The sequence below is a fragment of the Pimephales promelas genome, chromosome 2 (genome assembly GCF_988280905.1).
Source record: "Pimephales promelas chromosome 2, fPimPro1.hap1.1, whole genome shotgun sequence".
Lineage (NCBI taxonomy): Eukaryota > Metazoa > Chordata > Actinopteri > Cypriniformes > Leuciscidae > Pimephales > Pimephales promelas.
The window spans coordinates 9,150,051-9,171,208 of NC_142770.1; the positions used below are offsets into that span (position 1 = coordinate 9,150,051).

Genomic DNA, 21,158 nt, shown 5'->3' on the forward strand with positions numbered 1-21,158 from the left:
TGTAGTGAAATACACGCATTTATTTCAGGAATCATTTCCACAAATATAGTAACGTTTGAAAAGCGTGAAAAAACATTATATTATACCTTATACATAAATTAATATTTTCAGCTATGATATTTACAAATTGAAAATGATATTGTAACCCTGTCAGGTTAATAAGTAGTGAAATATGGGCCCAGTGTCTTCAGTGCAGCAATAACACCTCGTGTCATTTCCTCATCCTCTCTGGACAGGAAGCTGTAAAATAATTAGAAACTCTTAAAAAATAAAAGTTATTAATTTTTCCATGAAAAGCTTTAAACATCCATTCGAGCTTTTCCATTGCACAAAAACGTATTTATAGTGGGAAAAAAAAAAAAAAAAAAAAGATTTATTAAATTGTTAAAACGTCCTTCACACTGAGAAAGGAAAGGTTCTGATGGTTCTTTGAGGAACCAAAAAATGGTTCTTCTACCATGATTTTGGAAACTAAATTATTAAGAGAGTGTTTGTATGCATGTTTTTCTAAAGAAAAAAACATATATTTATTTATAATTACCTTTCTAGAGCAAAGAGTTCCCATGAAGCCACTTCTACAAGCGCACACATTTGGTCGGACACATCGGCTTCCATACAAACACCTCTGTTCACAGATTGCTGTAAAAAAGTTTATCAAGTTATATTTTAAGTCGTAGATACATTTTTGATGGTTGATTCATTACTTTGCAAGTGTAAGTCACATTGTCAATTTGTAAGGTTAGTTCATGGAAAATGATGGAATGTGCACATTTGATGGCAGAATTGATACTGGAATGAAAAAAAAAAATCTATATTTATTATATATTATCAATATTTAAATATTCCTGGTCTAAATGATAATAATTACTTAGTGCGTGTTTTTCCTAAAGAATTTTTTTACATTTTATTTATTAACCCTTTCCCCAGTAGCTCTTTTGATCATTTTCACGAACATTCAATGGCCCCAAGAATATTTCGTTTTATGAATATCTTGCAAGGAATCAAAACAGACCCTCTGATTTTAAAACTTAAGAACCCATTTTATTCACTTGAATGTGGGTAAGTTTCATGAACAAGACAACATTTTGATCAAAGAAGCTTCGAATTCTTTTTCAAAGATTACAGCGGGCATTAAGCAATGCCTTTATCACTTGGGGGAAAACTAACATTAACCATTTATTTAATAAATGTAGTTTTAAAGATCCAAACAAATGCTGGAGGGAAAAAACACCCTAATTTTAATGTTAGTTCACCTTTCAGTGCCTAATCCTGTTCACACACAGTTCGGTAATTCACGAGATTGACAACCTTATTCTACCAGCAAATTAACTCTGTTGTGAAAAAGGCATTTACAAAAACTCAACGTAGTGTGTACGGAACTTTGACTCATTTTTGTTGCCAGATCCAGCTAGAAAAAATCACGAACAAGAACAAGCCATAAACCCGAGATTAATCCAAGACCAGGATATTGTGACCCACACCTACCCACTTTAATATCTCCATAAACTTGATGGCTTTAAGGACCAAACAACAAGCCCAAAAAGCATAATAAGTGGACATGGCAACACTTCGAGAGTGCGTTTTGTGAAGAAGCTATCCAAACACTGCAGGTTTAGTTAAAGGATTAGTTCACTTTTGAAAAAACTTTTGCTGATAATTTACTCACCAAGATGTCCATGTCTTTCTTTCCTCAGTCGAAAAGAAATTTAGGTTTTTGATGAAAACATTCCAGGATTTTTCTCCATATAATGGACTTCATTGGGAACCGGATGGTTCAAGGTCCAAAAGACAGTTAATAACTGTTTCAGATGCAGCTTCAAATGTCTTTAATAAACGATATCAGACGATGAATAAGGGTCTTATCATGCGAAACGATCGGTTATTTCAAAACTTATTCCAAAAATGTAACTTTTCTAAGGACAAATGCCAGCCTTGTTGTATTCTGTGAGGCGCGTTTGCAACGTCACGTATTACGTAATTACGTTCAAAAGGTCACGGGCGACGTAGCCGAAAGTACAGAGTCAGTGTTTACAAGTTGAACGCATAGGTTGAACGTGCAAACTAGCTCAAACACCGTTTACAAAAAAAAGGAATTAAAAGGAAAAACAACGATGTCGGACGATTTTGATTCTGTACTTCCGGCTACGCCGCCCGTGACCTTTTGAACGTAATTACGTATTACGTAACGTTACAAACGCGCCTCAGAGAATATAGCAAGGCTAGCATTTGTCCTTAGAAAAGTTACATTTTTGGAATAAGTTTTGAAATAACCGATCGTTTCGCATGATAAGACCCTTATTCATCGTCTGGTGTCGTTTAAAGACATTTGAAGCTGCATCTGAAACTGTTATTAACACTATCTTTTGGACCTTGAACCATCTGGTTCCCATTGAAGTCCATTATATGGAGAAAAATCCTGGAATGTTTTCATCAAAAACCTACATTTCTTTTCGACTGAGGAAAGAAAGACATGGACATCTTGGATGACATGGGGGTGAGTAAATTATCAGCAAAAGTTTTTTCAAAAGTGAACTAATCCTTTAACATTACAGAACATAATGATTCTTTGGTTGCTGTAATATTATTTTTGTCAAAAGTAGTGGATATCAAACATATGAGAACGCCAAAACGTTCAACACACCCGGAACGATAATTTAGGGGATTCACTTCCGTATTTAAATGGATTTGTCCCTCCTGAAACTTTACAAAGGCCAAATACTCCAAACAGAACCAAAATGGAAGTTATATCTAGTCATTTTGAATGAACTATTCCTTCAATAACGCAGGTCAAGCTCAAGGAAAAGCCATTTCAAACTCCCCGATCTATACCCTCATGAGAGTATCATTCATCGTGCTTTACTTTCAGCAGTAGACATGAATTCCCACTTCCCTGCGAAACACAGATGATCTGTCCGTTTATCAACAAACATATCACCAACAACCGCAGAGCACAGGAACGGAAGAGATGCTATTTAGATTATTTTACAGAGAACTCGAGCGAGTCTTTTGAGTGTGCTTGTTGTGGTGAGACGATTACATTTGGGATAGGAATCACTTACGGATTTGGCAGAGACTCCCCCTCCAGCCGGGACCACAGTGACAGGTGTTCGGCCCCACACATTCACCTCCGTTTAAACACTTCTGCAGACAAACAGCTGGCGGAACAGAAACAAATAGAGAAACAAGGCTCAAACCAGTGGGGTCAGAGGTAACCTGGAATTCTTCACACTTTAACATTTGTTAACATGAGGTAAGGAGGTCACTTCAAGGTCTTTTTCAGGATTAGGTTTGGTACTCACGTTTATCACATCTCTTTCCCCTCCAGCCTGATGCGCAGTCGCACACATCTGGTCCGACGCATCGCCCTCCGTTCATACACACTGGCTCACACACACCTGTGGAGGAATGGGAATAAGGTCAAGCTTTGGATTTATTCAGACCAACAGGGTAAAGTAAGTAAATACAGGTACATTTTTGCAGTCAGATAATTCCACGCCATAATTTAGAGTTTGATTGATTGAAGATGTGGCTGAAATAATCATTTAAAACTCTGTAAGCAATAATACAATACTGAATAAAAATAAACAATAAAAATAGAAACAGTTATTGTATTAAATGATAAAAAAAAATAATAGAAAATGTTTTGATAATATTATTAATAATAGTATTACTTTTTAACCTTTTATCATGAATAAATTGTTCATTCATTATGCTTTTTTTTAAATGCGTCTTATTATTATTATTATAAATACTTATTAAGTAAATAATAAGTTACGGTAGGCTATAACAGTACCAAGAGTACAATAATAACAGAAATAACAGTTATTGTAATAAATGATACTTTTTAAAAAATGATTTAATACGTTATTATTTAAATTATTTATCACTTATGAACAAGTTATACATTTCTTCAATTCTATATTTTTTATTAATAATACCATAACTATAACAGCAATGATATATAAAAATAATATTTTTTTAATCAATGGCTTAATAAATTAATCATGATATTTTTATTTATTTAACATTGTCTACCTAATAAATGTAATTATTTACCTTATTATTATAAAGTTCTTTATTCCCTCTGTATTTAAATATAAAAAAATAATCTCCCGTTTACTGACATAAATATATTTGGATTTTATTTTACACTTGACCTCAACATAAGGATATTCCCAACAGTTCTTCAATGTTATTTTAATTGGAATATTCATATAACGAGTTATTTAATTTAGTCCTGATCCCATATTTTTCATAATTCTCACAGTTAGATAACTCACTATCCACTACCTCGATCAGACAGGCCTCATGTAAACTCATGTCATGTCTGATCTTTGCTCCCAGAGCGCCATTTTAATCAACAAAACAACTCTATGCTAATCTTCCATATGCTTTGATTTCACTCCCATCATGTTATGTGCTTCACATGGGGGAAGAACAAAACTTTCAGCTTTTGGTTGGAGCTTAGTTTGTGGTTATACACGTGAAACTGACCCGACACCTGATCCTACCAGTCTCGGCTTGGATAGAAGTCCTTCGTAAACACGTCAGGAAAACAGCACTTACTTTTCTCGCAGTGCATCCCTGAATATCCCTCCACACACGAGCAGATGTTGTTTCGTACACAGTGACCGCCGTTCTTGCAAGGTGGACTGCACACGGCTGAACGAAAGAGAAGACGTCCAAGATTTGATGAGTTAATATCAGACCTGTGTTCTTTGAACATATGATGGATACGTCTGACATGACCATGAAAACGCACTCTAAAAGCTTTACAATTCACCAAAATTGAAGCAACCCAGACTTTAGAGTCATTCCCTATTATCAAAAACATCTTTACCAGACGACTGTTTCAAGCCATTAAGCGAATCATTCCTCACCACATGGAGCTGCTATGAAGGAATCGATGTATACACATCAAACATCCTGAATCTAAGGCTATGACATGAGCGAAAGACTTCCAAATGGATTTTAGGCCTGCTCCATTTTATAGTTTTAAAGTGCAATAGTCATGGTTCACACCTACGCTGTTAAGAAATTGATATCTGGCCTCTGTAAGCTGTCAAAAATAAGGCAATGCTTCAGGAAAGTTGATTTAAAAAGAAAAGCCGTTACCGTTTTGACAACGAGCCCCGTAGAAACCAGGTTGACAGGTGCAGGAGTTCGGCCGTACACAGGTTCCACCGTTGAGACAAATGGGCTCACACAGAGCTAAAGACAAACACATTTATTAAAGGGTTAGTTCACCCAAAAATGAAAATTCTGTCAGTATTTACTCACCCTCATGTTGTTCCAAACCTCTATGTGTTTATTTGTTCTGCTGAACACAAAGGAAGATATTTGGGAGTATGTTTTAATCAAACAGATCTCATTCCCCATTGACTACCATGGGGAATGAGATCTGTTTGATTAAAACATTCTTCCAAATATCTTCGTTTGTGTTCAGCAGAACAAATAAACACATAGAGGTTTGGAACAACATGTGGGTGAGTAAATACTGACAGAATTTTCATTTTTGGGTGAACTAACCCTTTAAATAAGACATAAATGAAACCCAAGCAATTGTTTTCTGATCAGATCTCACAATTGTGAGTGTTTGTGTGGTCAACATCACATCTCTGCTGTTGAAAAACTATGATTTAGATCTTCAAAGAGACTAAAACTGACTTACTAATGATTAAAAAAAGGAAAGTTATTATCTTTCACTTTTAAAAAAGTTTTGAAATTATTACATTGAAATTATACATGCTATGCTACAATATCGTTTATTCAGTAGCTAGTTCCAGGATAGGTGTTTTTTGAACTGAAACTCCAAAATCTTCTGGACCTTGAACCATTTGGTTCCCATTGAAGTCCATTATGTGGACAAAAATCCTAGAATGTTTTCATCAAAAACCTTAATTTATTTTTGACTGAAGAAAGAATAACATGGATATCTTGGATGGCATGGGGGTGAGTAAATTATCACCAAAAGTTTTTTTTTTTTTTAAAGTGAACTACTCCTTTAAACATTGCCAATTCATTTATGCACCAATAAGCAATGTTTGTGTTGTTCTTAAAACACTTACCTACACATATATTGCTTCACCTTTTTGCTTTATTAGGAGAGTCTGAGTTGATGTATATTGTTTTTTGTAAAATGTTATTAATGTGTAGCACAAAAACTACATTTTTTACTCAGGTGGACGAGAAGGAAGTTATCATCAGGCTGAAATAATGGCTGGTGTTTTCTCTGAGCCGCCAGAACGGAATGAAAAATGAACAGATAGAGGTTCTACAACAGCTAAATGCCACCAGGAAGCAGCACAAACACATATGATGGATTTAGTGAGAAGAGATTGGTCCCTCTGGGAGCCAACCACACACGCTCTCACCTGTCTCGCACGATGGTCCCGTCCACCCCGCCAGACATTCGCACTCATCCGGTGATGCACATTTCCCTCCGTTTTGACAGTGACGGTTGCACACCACTGTGTAATTGAAACCAAAACACATGTAATGTCTCCTGTGACCACTAGGGGTGTAAGAGTTTATGTTTAACATCCACATGCGCATGAAATTCCAAGCAAACATGATTTATCGGGACTCACTGGTTTCACATCTGGGCCCTACGAAACCATAGGGACATGAGCAGGTGTCTCGACCCACACAGGTGCCTCCGTACAGGCAGGGCGAACTGCAGAGAGCTGCAGGGATATTCATACGACCAAATGCACACAAAATACAGTCATATTTCACACAAAGCAAACAGCTAACACATAACTCATCAAGGCTGCACAGATTATTTAGCACAGTTGCCTCTTCATGGAAAGGGCAAACAGCACATATTGCAGATTCATATGCTACTTCACACTATTAACCCACATAAATGTAAAACGTTTAGTCTTTTTCCTGCATAGAAAAATAAAGATGTCTCCTACTAAATTTGTAAATACCACCTGACTGCCAACTAGCAATAAAGGTAGCCAATCATGGCCAAACAAAAGGTCATCTGCCATAGTCCGAACTTTCTGTTTAATAGGAAATACATCAACACAGGAAAGAACACATCTACGTACTTACCGCTCTCACAGGTCTCTCCGTGGTAGCCTGACATGCAATCGCATATATCAGGCGCGACACATTTTCCTCCGTTCAGACAGGCTGGACTGCAGATAGCTGTGAGAATCCAAAATTACATTATTCTACAATTTTATTCACAGTATTATAAACAAGTACGTGTTTGTTTGTGACCTGTTTCGCAGTTGGGGCCACTGTATCCATTCTTGCAGCGACACGTATTGGGGGCCGCACACTCCATGTTTCTACCGCAGGCATGTCTGCACACGGCTGAGGGCACAAATGGAATGCAAACACAAATAACACATGGTCAGATTCACTCCATCAACATGCAAACACCATCTGCGGCATGAAGCACAGGAAGCAAGAGTATATACAGATTATGTATGTACTATACCTATTTTAAGGGGATAGTTCACTTTGAAATACATTTTTGGTATGTTTTAGCTTACCTCAAGGTCATCCAAGATGTAGGTGTCTTTGTTTCCACAGTATTTTCAATTTTGATATTTCTAGGTCAAACTGTTAGTGTCTGTCTGTCATATAATGGAGGTATATGGGGTCTACCTCAAAGAGCATGCACAGAGAAGTCCAATTAAACATCATTTAATGACTCGTAAATGTAAGAACACATTGATGGCCTAAGACACGAAACGAGTGGTTTGTGTGAGAAAAAGAACAGTATTTATATAGTTTTTACCTCTTGTAACCATAGCCACGTCCAAGTGATCTGAGGGCATGTGTCGGAAAGCGTCGGAAGTGATCTCTCACGCGGTTGCGAAAAAAATTCAACGTTGTCTGTTGATATATCAAAATCGTCTTCCATTGCTATTTCCTGTATACACTCTTAGAAGAAAAGGTTCTATATAGAACCTTAAAAGGTTCTATCAGTGCTACGTATTCGGAACCCCTAAAAGGTTCTATACACTCTTAAAAAAAGGGTTCCTCTGGGCTCTATATAGAACCCTGGGGTTCCATACTTGGCCAATAGAACCTTTTACCAAAAAAATGGTTCTATATGGAGTTCCATATATGAAGCGGGGGATGGAAACATTTTTGGTTCTAAATAGAACCATTTCTTCTAAGGCCCCGTCCACACTACTGCGTTTTCGTTTAAAAACGGAGACCTTTTGCTTCGTTTGCATCTCCCGTCCACACTAAAACGGGAAAAAACGAAGACCTAAAACGGAGAAGTTTAGAAACGCTGCAGCTGCGTTTTGAATATCAGGAGGGCGTTTGAGTGTGGACGAGACAAAACGGAGAACTTCAGAAACGCTGACGCAGAGGCTGACGCTTGGCTCTATGATTGGGTGTTATCAGTCATGACGTATCCTTCCCTGATTCGTCATTCACAGTTTACACCGGCGCGCGCATGCCCAGTGTTGGTGAATGGTCACGTAATCCGCGTTTTCAGTCGTTTTAATGTGGACGGAGATCGTTTCTAATACGCAGATAAAACGCTGGTGTGGACGGAGATCGTATTCGTTTTAATTCTTCATTTTTAAACGAAAACGCAGTAGTGTGGACGGGGCCTAAGAGTGTATCTAAATATGTTTAGATCTTCACAGTAAAGGGTAACGCTTCCGAAATCTCTGTGTAAACAATGAGTGACGTAAACGTGCGGAGATCACTTTTCCGGCAAAATAAAAATACTGCGGAAACAAAGACACCTACATCTTGGATGCCCTTGAGGTAAGCTAAAACATATCAAAAAATTAGTTTCAAAGTGAAATATCCCTTTAAATGTGTGCCTTTCACTTTAAATTACAGTGAGTTGTTGTAAAAGTGAATGTGTTATATTTTTAGATAATTACCATGCTTGCTTTTTAAGCTTCACCCTTAGTTATTCCTTCGAGCATTCTGAAAAACTACAGGGCAGATTTGAATAGTTGGGTAACTTTCACCACATGTTTAATGAAAAAGCTAGATCCACTGCCATCTGCTTTGTAGCACTCAACACAAGACACCTGTGACTGTTTTGTGCATGTTCACACCATATTCATACCTCGAAAACAGTGCCTGAAAATAATTCATGAATGCATAAGTAATCATTGGTGAGTAAATTTCAACAATACAATATCATGGGGTTACAATAGCAAACATGTTTCTAGTGATTCTTTCACCCTATGCTCCTAATTTTCTCTGGGATGGAGCTCAAGGAATGTATTTATTCCTCATGCCTAGAGCATGCTTGGGGAATGAGCTTATTTTTTACAGCAGTTACTGTCAGTTGTCAGTCTAAAACTCGACATGCTGCATACTTTTCCGTAGTTTAGACCTTAGACGACATGCTCACAGTTTGTTCACTGACCTATTGCATGTAAAACACCAATTACTATGTAAATAGTGGTAGCTCAGATCGACTGGCTACCTTTTTTTAACCCTAGTAGTATCTTTAAAGGATTAGTTCACTTTTGAAAAAAACTTTTGCTGATAATTTTCTCACCCCCATGTCATCCAAAATGTCCATGTCTTTCTTTCCTCAGTCGAAAAGAAATTAAGGTTTTTGATGAAAACATTCCAGGATTTTTCTCCATATAATGGACTTCAATGGGAACCAGACAGTCCAAGGTCCCAAAAGACAGTTAATAACAGTTTCAGATGCAGCTTCAAATGTCTTTAAACGACACCAGACGATGAATAAGGGTCTTATCATGCGAAACGATCGGTTATTTCAAATCTTATTCCAAAAATGTAACTTTTCTAAGGATAAATGCTAGCCTTGCTCTATTCTGTGAGGCGCGTTTGTAACGTCACGTAATACGTAATTACGTTCAAAAGGTCACGGGCGACGTAAGTACAGAATCAAAATCGTCCGACATTGTTGTTTTACCTTTTAATTCCTTTTTTTTGTAAACGCCGTTTGAGTTAGTTTGCACGTTCAACCTATGCGTTCAACCTGTAAACACTGACTCTGTACTTCCGGCTACGTCGCCCGTGAACTTTTGAACGTAATTACGTATTACGTGACGTTACAAACACACCTCACAGAATACAGCAAGGCTGGCATTTTTCCTTAGAAAAGTTACATTTTTGGAATAAGTTTTGAAATAACCGATCGTTTCGCATGATAAGACCCTTATTCATCGTCTGATATCGTTTAAATACATTTGAAGCTGCATCTGAAACAGTTATTAACTGTCTTTTGGACCTTGGACTGTCTGGTTCCCATTGAAGTCCATTATATGGAGAAAAATCCTGGAATGTTTTCATCAAAAACCTTAATTTCTTTTCGACTGAGGAAAGAAAGACATGGACATCTTGGATGACATGGGGCTGAGTAAATTATCAGCAAAAGTTTTTTCAAAAGGGAACTAATCCTTTAAGGGTACATACTACTTTAAGGTACCAATATGCATTTTTTTTTTTACTAATGCCTAGTTCACACTACATGATTTTAAAATGTCGGGCTGAACTGTGCAGTTCACACTACATGACTTGCTCTCAGTTGAAGTTGTTTAGCTGTTCACACCACACAACACAACGTGATTGATCCACAACAGGAGGTAACTCACTACACGAGTTAACAACGCACTACATAGAGATACAACCACGATCGGATGATAAGAGCATATCATTTGTGACTCAATGAGAGCTGTTTCAGTACTATAATACGGTCTAAATCCTGAAAATAATCAAACAAATAACGAGTTGACAACAACACGATTCTATCTGGTCTAGAAACCATGTTTTGTAACGAAAAAACACGCAATAAAACGAACCAGAAATGACGCGAAACTGCAGAGAAGAACACAACACGCGAATATGGACGTCAGACAGAAACTAGTGCTGCACACTGTTTGCTCGACGATCTGCTCTGAGAAAAAAAAAATGCAAAAAAGAAAAAGTAAGATTTACCTGGTGTCCTCAACCCATGCGTTGCTATGATTGGCTGTACTCATGACATCACTGAGATTGAGTCGCGCGACTGCGCGAGATATCTAGCATGCTAGATATTTTTCTGAGCTCGGTGACCTGTCTGCGAGCTGTCTGCGAGCTGTCTTTGATGCGTTGTTGGCTCTTTCACACTAACTGATTGGCGAGCGTTAATCGTCCGCTAATCGCCCGCGATTTGCACGCGATAACACCCTGACTTGTCGGCGACTCAACGATTTGCAAATCGGGCTTAAATCGGGCTTAAAATCACGTAGTGTGAACTAGGCTTAAGTGTAACCCCTCCACGTCTCCGGCATGAGAGTCGGGCGCTCTAACAAGGAGGCTAAAGACTGCAGCCTCTAGCATCTGTCGTTAGAGCGCCTATTGAGATCAGAGGAGTGAGGTTTACTTGCACAGCAACTACTAGCTGGCCTCCGTTACATAAGGTACTAATATACACAGTTTTCAATATTTAGGGTACTGTCAAGTGATGTTGTACATCTAAAGGGGCAATATTTTTTACACTTTTTTGACAGTGTACTCAAGTAAGACAAACTCAAAAAAGTCATCTATACATCTAAAATTACCTCTGCACATTCGGCCATCTCCAGTGTATCCCAAAGGACACCGACCGCACCTAGGTTGCCCGTCACCTGCAAGCTCACAGTGGACACCTGGGAAGCAAGGGACATCTGCACAGGTGAAGCTTCTCTCCTCTAACAGAACCACATTTCCACTCTTGCTTTGGTGTTCACGGTTCTGAAGAGTTGGTTGGTTATCCAGAGATTGGGTGTTGCTTTGTTCACCAAGGTAGGAGAAGCTCTCCTTGGGCAGTGGTTGAGTCTCGTATGGGTCTTGGATTCCAGTCCCAAGGCCTCCATCTGCAGAGAACTCGGTCTCCGAGAAGGAGAAGGAGAGGGAGGTTAGGGCTGCTGTTAATGGTTGCTGGTTGTCGGGAGGTGTCAAAGGTTGGGATCGGGTAATTGTGGCCAGACTGGATTGCTGCCTCAGTGCCTCGACATGCCTCGAAGTGTGAGGTAAAGAGTCTTTTCCAGGCATGACGCCTGCAAATCCATGTGCCGAGACTTTAAATGAAGCATCTCGCTCCTCTGGACTTGGAAGAACTTTCAGTTGATTGTGGGAGCGAGAAAGGAGTCGATCCCTGCTGTTGGTTGAGGTAGGTGTGTGTCCCGCCATCAGCGCCCCTTTCCCTGTAACAGGTGGGAAGGTTGGCGGGTAGTGGATGTGAGAGGTGGCCTGACGGTGTGGGGTCCCCCCTAGGCGTCTCTGAGGTTGCCTGAATGGAAGGACGGGGAGGTGCAGATGGGGAACACTGTGGGAGACATGGGGTAGGTTGTTCTTGGCTTGGGTCAGTTGCGGTGAGTAGCGGGGTGCTAGATGAGAGGACAAGCTTATTACGCAAGATGGCAAGCAACATATGAAAAGTAAATACTTTTTGTTCAGCTTTACAAAGTTTACTTGTCAGCCACAACAAGGCATGGTAAAGCTCATTACCAAGCAAAAAAAAAAAAAAAAAAAAAAGAATAAGGACACCAAAATAAAAGGAAGAGATTGACTGTATTCTGCAGTTATCATTCATGCAAAATCCTCTGGAGATTTCGAACAGCCCTTTGAAGATTTTGCACAATGAGTCCATCAGAAGTGCAGTTATGATGAAATAGTGCTCAGTACTAGCTGAAAACCTTTGGTGACGCTGGCAGATTTACTCATAAACAACATATAGTCGCTTTGGCCTCTCAAAAAGATTTATTCTGTCCCCCATCCACAAGCAAGGAACAAAGACGCAATACAACAAAACACAATGCTAACAATAGAGACACACTGCCGTTTTTGAGTGTGTAGGAATCTGGGCCGCATGTGGCGACAATGAGGGAATTAGCAGAATGAAGCTGTTTCTTTTCTAGTTCCCACTGTGGCTGCTCATGGATTCACTTCTGATAACAGCACTATTAGGAATGATTCCAGCAGTGGCCCATTCACAAGGGAAATGCATTAAAAGTCATTACCTAGCTCTGAAGGCTTTTACCGTCGTGATGCGATACTGCAGCATAGGAAAATGTATTCGAGGGATTTGTCTAGCAAAATAACAGATTAAGAAGTCTAACAACATTTCCATTGAGTGAAATGTAACATACTGTACTCCGGGGATAAGAAAGGATAAGATGCAGTCTGGTAGTTTTGCTTTTCAAATTAAAAAAAAAGAGAGAGAATCAAAGACCAAAGAACTAAAACTCTTCCTCTCCTCATCCCTTTTCTAAATGAGTTTACACATTCTTTTCCTAATGCCTTACTGTCTCTTTCTGTTCCCTATTCTCATCAGCCAAAAACACATTGTGGGTCAGCAACCACCATGCCGCAGCCTAGTGCATGACTGAGCATTAGACGTTTCCAGGTCTTAGTTATCAACCGTATCAAAGCACCTGTCGCGTTCTGAGGATTACGAAAGCCTTGTTTCCTATTCGTTATGTTTTTCTCTAATTACTGGAGCTCTGCGCTTTTGGGAGATGAAACAAGGAGGATTAAGAATGGATTGAAGGGGAAAACAGTAACAGATGATTTTTTTTAAACAAATCTAAAATGCAATTTAAGACTTCATGGTGATGAAACAACTTTGAAAAAGTTCTGTTTAGTTTTGTGTTAATTAAAGGAGCTCTAAATAATATAATTCAGCCAAAAAATAAATTAAATCCAGTTGACTCATTTAGGCTTTCCATTGATTCGAAGAACTGACAGCAATGTTTCGAAAAGTACTTACGGCTATGCTTTGATTGTTTCGTGCATGTACGTCCATTGCCGTGATAACCTGGTGGACATCGTCCGCAGACATAGCCAGTGTAGGGTGGCCGGAGGTCAATGCACTGAACTCCAGGAAAACACGGCCTACTTGCACACTTGAATGTCATATTTAGTCCGTTGGGAAAACCTGAAGTAGAGAAACATGACATGGTTGCTTTTTAAAGCTAAATATATATATATATATATATATATATATATATATATATATATATATATATATATATATATATATATGTGCTCATTCATGTACATTTACTGCGTTTAAGTAATAAAGTATTCTCGTGGGTGTATAATATGCCATTGAAAATACACGGGTAAGGCGTTCTAATGTCGGTCACCATGTTGCCCCTCCATCTTGAAAGTACGTTAGCCAAAGAGGGACTTACCTGTTAATTCAAGCTTTGCCTTTCGCGTTTACGTTTGAGTTAACACTCATGGACGAGGTCGAACTGGAAGCCATGTTAATCTTGGACTACTTTGGCCACCGTAGGAGTTAAAACAAAATCGGAATTGAGAGGAACAGAAACTAATATTCACTGGATGGTCATATACCTTCTCACCGTTAGATGGGGGTAAAAATCACACAGTGTATCTTTAAGTTTGCCATAAATTTTGAATTTAAGTTCAGTCAGCCTTTAATACTAATCATTAGTATTTTAGAAGGAGATTGATGTGAATTAGGGTCAGAACCTCTCTGGGTTCTGGATCCTCTGGTGCTTTCACCTTTACTTCAACTCCTACCAACAATTTCACAGTCTCACGTGGCCTCCATATCCTACAACCTAATTAATGTTACCCAACCGCTACAGATTGGTTAAGGATTAGCTATGCAGGTAAATTGAGGTCTCGCTCATACACTAGGGAAGATGTGGTGTGAAGCAATAACCTGAAATCTTTACACCATTTCCTGAGACTAAAAGTTACCCCATAGTTTTATCCACAACTAAACAAGCTGGCATCCTTTTTACTCCACCACATAGAGGCTACAAGACTCATCTGGGCAAATGATTTTAGCAGCAGTCAATGGGGTTCACCATATCACATCACCATATTTTATTGAATAAGTACGCCCTCATCTTGCTCACAATCACCCACATGCATGCACCTGTTCTGTCGAGCTTCACGTGCCATGTCAAATAAAACAAGACGCCTGCCCTCTGCCAGCGATGCAGAGAAAGATGAAAGAGTTAGCAGCTGTCTTCCATTAAAAATAGATTTATCGGCCCTCTGATTACACATATCAAGGGTTATTGCCCGGGCTTTTTGTCCCATTTTCGCAAGGTCAGCACAAATCCCTTAGACAACGGCAGGATTTATTGGCCGAGGGGGTGACAGCTTGCATCCCCTCTGCTTGCCATTTCAATTTCCTCCATAAGTGTGATGGCAGGCAATTTGCAAGCCGGTAAGACTGTGTTAGCAAGAGATGAGGTGCTCCCAAGGATGATAGCGTCTTTCCAGAGAGTGCTATTTGTCCCAGTTCCCCAAACTCTGGCCTTAACTACCTTTCGGAAAAGATGACTCATGGGATAGCAAATCGTTGTGGACTTTACAAATCCCCTGTCGTCAATCGCGCATTAATTATGACATAGACAAGAAAGGTAAGTGCAAACGAGGGTTCGACAAGGAGACGTATTGTTCAGATTGCTTTGAGTACTGCCTGGGGACAAACGGCCATTGGGGACACTGTCTAATTTCATTTTCAATTAGTATTTACAAAAGGACGAACAGGGTACCTGAGAACGACAAGAATTCATTTAACCTTTGGGTTTGTAGCACACAGTAACTCCAATGTAAGAGTCTCTATTGGGATCCTATTAATTAATGTTTCTACATTGGTAATAACCTTTAAAATACAGACGGCAATTCCAAACAATTACACGGGGTCCCCGTCTACATTGACCCTCTGAGTTTGTAAAATTAAAATGATCTCTGCATAGAGGGAGAGAAACGATGTGCTCCATAAAAAGCTTTCCATAAAAAAGGACAATCCCAAATTAGATCTCTTGAATGTCACTATTGTTTCTTTTAGACTGCAATTTGGATTATGAAGGTAAATTATTAATACATTCTGGTTCACAATTTTTTGTCTTTGAGAATTTCAAATAATCTCAACATTATCAAACTGTTCTCGTATTTTCAAACTCTGCAACCAAAAATCTGAAAAAGGCGTCTGAAAATCTTAAAATGATGCTAAGTCTTACTGTAGATCATCTGTCTCATTTTCATTGCTCAAAACTATTTTTGAAGAAAAATGATTGTGTGGTAATAAAATAAAAACACAAATCTGCAAAGATTTCTTTGCAAAGCTGGTTAGAGAACAAATATTCCCTTGGGAACCCTGTCCAGTCTCTGTGGTTGATGTCTCTTCTTTCTATCTTTCCATTTTACTCCCAGAGGACATAACCGGAGGGAGTGAAAAGGAGAAGAGAGGGATGATGAGAAGAGGGAACAGAGCCATAAAGCCAATTTACATCCCCCATACTGATGTCCTCCAGGGGCCTGTTGTGCCAGTCCCAGCAAATATTGTTAGGCCCCTGAGCTATTTGCAACAAAGTGCTATACACATAGGTCTTATGACTTGTGTGCTCTATTTCTCATGAGATTTCTAAATCTCTCTCCCAATCATGTTCAAGTCAAATGTCTTATAATGATGCAAAACACCCAGTTTAACATAAATAATTTAACTCTGTACATCTGGTTCTTTTAGTTTTTCTGCTGAGAAAAAAAAGACCCCAATAAATCTCAGTCGTGTCTCCTTTAGAGTTTATGGAACCAACAAGAATTTGATAAGAAATGTCATATTTAAACATTTTACTCTTGAGTGCAGACTGCCGTGTCTTGGTAAAAGTGATGGAAATTTGCAGACTGATCTCATGAAGTGGCGTACGTTTGACACGCCAATTCGTATTTCCATTTTTGGCGTGCTATCAACACGCATAATCACTTTTCAGCGTGTTTATGAACGCCGGCCGTTGACTTAACGCTACATTTCTGTATATATAAATCTATGACCTGCCCCAACCCGTCCCTAAACCTACCCGTCACTGGGGTTAATACCATTTATTAGTCTTCCCCTACCATCCTAGGAAAAAAATATCGTTCCCCAGATGTAGATCTATATTTTGTTTCGTTTCGCTCGGACATTTAACGGCGTGTACATACACGCGGAATCACGAAGACATTTAACGGCGTAGACATACAAGAATACACGCGGATAGCTAAAAATGCGTATAGATAACACGCCACTTGACTTGAAAATGGCGTGTATGTTTACGCTAAAGTCATGATGTCATGTTGGAAATTTGTGACGTTTTTGAGATCTCTTTCCAACTACTCTAAGGTGTTTTTGCCCAGGAGATCTTTCAGACATTAAACATGTTTGGTTTTTTTCCCCCGTCCTGCTAAACAAGTCTGCAATCTCAAATACAATATGTCTCCTCAAGAGTTTTAGATTTGCTGAGAAAGCAATGGTTGGAGTTCATATTGAGACCATATGAATTACAGATGTCAAAATGTAAGCACAATTTGAGACATTAGATCTTTCCCAAAACTCAACATCTCAGTTATGTCAGGTAAAGAACAATGAGATTGGATGGAGAAAATTGTTAACATCTCGTGTTGTAGATTTTCTCCTGAGAAAAAGGCACAAGTAATAATTTGTAGAGTGTCTCCTCTAAAATATAAAAAAATGAGAGATTTAAGACTTAACCGAAAATCTAATTTGCATCTCATTGCAGAAGAAACAAATGATACAGTATATTGAAGAGATCTCATTTGTGAGTTCACTTTCCTGCAGGATTATGCAACTGATTTGACTACGTGCCATTTGAGTAATAGGGCCTACTCTTCGAAATAGTGAGTGAGAGACGTCCTTTACCTAACCTTGCTCCGTCGAGTCTCACAGAGAGCCCGAATGCCCGGCATGGCTAATTAGAATCGCTAATTTCAGGCATTATACCAAGACGAGAGGGTAAGAGGTGGGTGCACAAAGGCATGCCAGCAGGGCTTGTCTTGCTTTGTGCTTAGCAGCTGGAGGAAAGTCATTTCCTGGGAACATCACAAACACACAAAAAAAAAACCCAGCAAAGGAAATGACTCTAGGGGGATTGAACGGACATCACGCTGCGTCAGGGAAAGACAAAGAATCGTTTTCTGCAATGTCATGACACCAGCAGTGGGCGAATTGGCTCCAAACGAAACCCTCACGGTTTTGTTTCCTGGCCATCTGTGGACATGTAGAGACAGAACAATGGAAACAACTACTTGCCAGTTCTCTGACTCGTACTGGTGGCAGCTTTGGTGACCGAGGTCTTGCTTGGAGCTTCGTTTGACTCTGTCGAGAGGTGAGTGGAGGTCGTTTTAGGAAGGGGGGCGGCCATTTTGCTGATGGGCCTCACTGTGGGAGCCGCGGATGAGGATACAGCCTGAGAGGTGACGGGACGAGATGTGACCAATCTTGCTGGTGCTGATTAAAGAGAGAGAGAGAGAGAGAGAGAGACAGAGAGAGAGAGACTGATTCAAACTTAACGCGACAGCCTTTGCTACTGATGCCAAAAGCGTAGAATAAATAACACAGTCTCATCCCAAGACGTCATTTAACTGACCATACGTCAACATCTGCCGTTTTAGGGTACCCTTTAACGTCAGTTACATGACGATCCTGGGACGTCATAGAACTGACGCTTTACCTTTAGCGTCGGTTAGGTGACAGGGTAGGTTTAGGTCTGGGGTAGGGTTAGGATCCGATAACGTCATTTAACCGACGTTAAAGAGTTCCCTAAAACGGCGGATGTTGACGTATGGTCAAAAGACGTCCCAAGACGTCAGTTATATGACGTCTTGGGATGAGACTGCGCTGGAATAAAGGATTGGGCTAAGATATTTCTCCCGTTTTAATCTCGCAAACTATGGACAATTTTGTACAACTGGACCCCACTGTAAACCATTATGCTGCATTCATATCAAGCGCGAATAGAGCGTCAAATTCACATCTACCACGTCTAGTTGGACGCTTGAACATTTTGAATCCATTCGTGCGCAAAAATCAAGCGTTTGAAGCTAAATTGACGTGCAAATGAGTCAAATTTGCTTCTTGTGGGAGGGCCAAATGCTAGGCGGTTGTCTGTTTGCAAGATGGCTGATGTTGATTGAGCATTCATCGAGAGAGTCGCCGCTCTCTCGGGTCGGGTCACGGGTGTAGGGGTCATCATCCACCAGACCCTCCCAGTATGGCAAGTTTCACCACTCGCTCCAGCATGAGCTTGGTTTGAGAAGTGTATGTTAAATGTTTTATATTGCTGTACTCATTCAGCAAGTGATATGCTATGCTGATGCTATCAAAGCATTGTGTCAACAATTAGCAAAGAAGCTTAGCTAGTTATAGCAAGCCAACTTTCCACTACTAAAAATATATTAAGATTACACAATCATTTTAAATTGTATGAATTAGCTTTCTAAAGTATTTCAAAGTCAGAGCAATTCTGACTGACTGATTTTTTTCCCTCATAATTGCGAGTTATAAAGTCAAAATTGTGAGATATAAACTCGGAATTCTGAGAAGAAGAAAAAAATCCCTCTAATTGGACTTGATATTTCGCAATTGTGAGATTATAGCACGCAGTTCTGACTTTATAACCTGCAATTGAGAGTTTATATCTCACAATTCTGAGAAAAACAAGCTTCCATAGTGAGGTTATTGTGCATATTGTTGTCCAAGGAAACAGAATAACTTTCTTCACCTTTGAAAAGACTGCAAATGGGCATGAAAAATTATAACCCAATAAACAAGTTCTTTTTTTTTCTCATATAATATGTTTTGCGAGATACAGTATCGGATGGATGACAACAGTCCTTGTGGTTTGAGTTTCACTCCAGTTTCCACTGGAGAATGAAAAAAAAAATAGTTTGATTGAAGATATTTTTTGGCTCCATTTTCCAGTAAAACGTATACCTTGCGTAAGTTGAACATATCGTGCCGTACAACAACCCTAGCAATTTCTAATGTTCAAGGAAGAGTTTCAGTTTTGAGGCTGTCATCTCTTTGGCTTGTCAGAGAAGCTGCACACCTGAGATGTTAGAAATGTACTCCATCTCTCTCTCTCCACATGGAAACTACAGAGGAGATGTTTTACCAATTATCTCTGGACAAGAGCAGAGTCTGGCACAGTGTCCGTGTGTGCACAGTGTGGATAACTATCTTTTGCCATCTGGATTGTATTGCTCTCCCAACCCGCAATCAAAGAGGATCTGCAGATCCAGCTCTCTCTGCTCTGTTGTATTTCTGCATGCTGCAGTCACACAGATTGTGTTTGTAATGGCTGCCCAGGCCTGGATGAAGAAGTCATCAAATCACTGTCCCTCTGATGGGGGAAAACGTGAACACAGGGCTCCTGTCAACACGGGTTCATCGCTTGCAGATTATAGTCAAAAGACATTTGCAGAGCATTTTGTCAAAGCGCATGGAGGAAGATGGAAAGCAGCTGTGAGAAGCCCCTTGAGCAGCAGTGCAAAGACAAACACAATGTATCTTTTTGTAAAAAACAGAACCAAAACCAACCACAAACCAAACAATCACTGAGATTTAAGGCCCTAGGTTTATGAGAGACTTAATAACAGTAGATGTATTCATATTCAACACATTTCATTTTCAATTAATGTTTTCATCTAATTACTTTGTCAAGTGGTTTTGTGTTCCTCCCCTTTCTGCTTTTAGAGGACAATACCCTCATGCCAGGCAGTCATTGTGAATAAAACTTTATTTCTTAAATACAAATTAGATATGGTTGAAAAATGCTTAATTAAAAGAAACATTTTTTTGTTTTCAAATGAAAATGTTCAAAACATTAGAAAATATGTTAAATAGTGATTACGATGTGTACAACATAAAATAAAAATTATGTATTTCACATATATTTAAACTGGCAAGTCACTTAAGGGATAGTTCAACCAAAAATGAAAATTCTGTCATTTACTCACCCTCGTGTTGTTCCACGAACAACATTCGGGTGAGTAAATGATGACAACATTTTCAGTTTTGGGTGAACTATCTCTTTAAGGGACTGTTTAAATAAATCATGATACATCATTTTATATTCTATTGTTGTTTTAAAAACATATTTTCATTTGAAAAACCAACAATTAGTCTTTTATTCAAGCTTTTTTTCTGCTACAATATCTGTATTGTATAATATTTTTGTATCGTGAATATTAATAGCCATTTTAGTGATTACAAATGTTTAGTCTTAACTAAAAATGTTTTAAATAAAATATATTTGAAGAGTTCAGATGCAAAAGCCTCTAAGTGCCATTTGAAATTTTCTTCTAAAATGATCATTTTTATCAAGCTTGTATATTTAAGTTCAGTGATTTCACTTAAATGGCAATGATAATTACCTATTAATTGTTAT

The 21,158-nt window shown here is 38.9% G+C and overlaps 1 protein-coding gene across 3 annotated transcripts in view; it reads right to left on the reverse strand.

The window, feature by feature from the left end:
• The window catches only part of LOC120480666 (von Willebrand factor D and EGF domain-containing protein), a 65,918-nt gene continuing 44,760 nt past the window's right edge, over window positions 1-21,158 (reverse strand). For all 3 annotated transcript variants that reach the window (XM_039673988.2, XM_089134592.1, XM_089134587.1), the window contains 13 exons: window positions 18,020-18,217; window positions 13,712-13,879; window positions 11,523-12,329; window positions 7,234-7,329; window positions 7,063-7,158; window positions 6,591-6,686; window positions 6,375-6,470; window positions 5,116-5,211; window positions 4,567-4,662; window positions 3,300-3,395; window positions 3,060-3,155; window positions 542-639; window positions 1-240 (listed from right to left, as the gene is read on the reverse strand). In XM_039673988.2, the coding sequence (XP_039529922.2) occupies window positions 220-240; window positions 542-639; window positions 3,060-3,155; window positions 3,300-3,395; window positions 4,567-4,662; window positions 5,116-5,211; window positions 6,375-6,470; window positions 6,591-6,686; window positions 7,063-7,158; window positions 7,234-7,329; window positions 11,523-12,329; window positions 13,712-13,879; window positions 18,020-18,217 (2,060 nt within the window). In that variant the 3' untranslated portion in view covers window positions 1-219. The remainder of the gene's footprint in view (window positions 241-541; window positions 640-3,059; window positions 3,156-3,299; window positions 3,396-4,566; window positions 4,663-5,115; window positions 5,212-6,374; window positions 6,471-6,590; window positions 6,687-7,062; window positions 7,159-7,233; window positions 7,330-11,522; window positions 12,330-13,711; window positions 13,880-18,019; window positions 18,218-21,158) is intronic.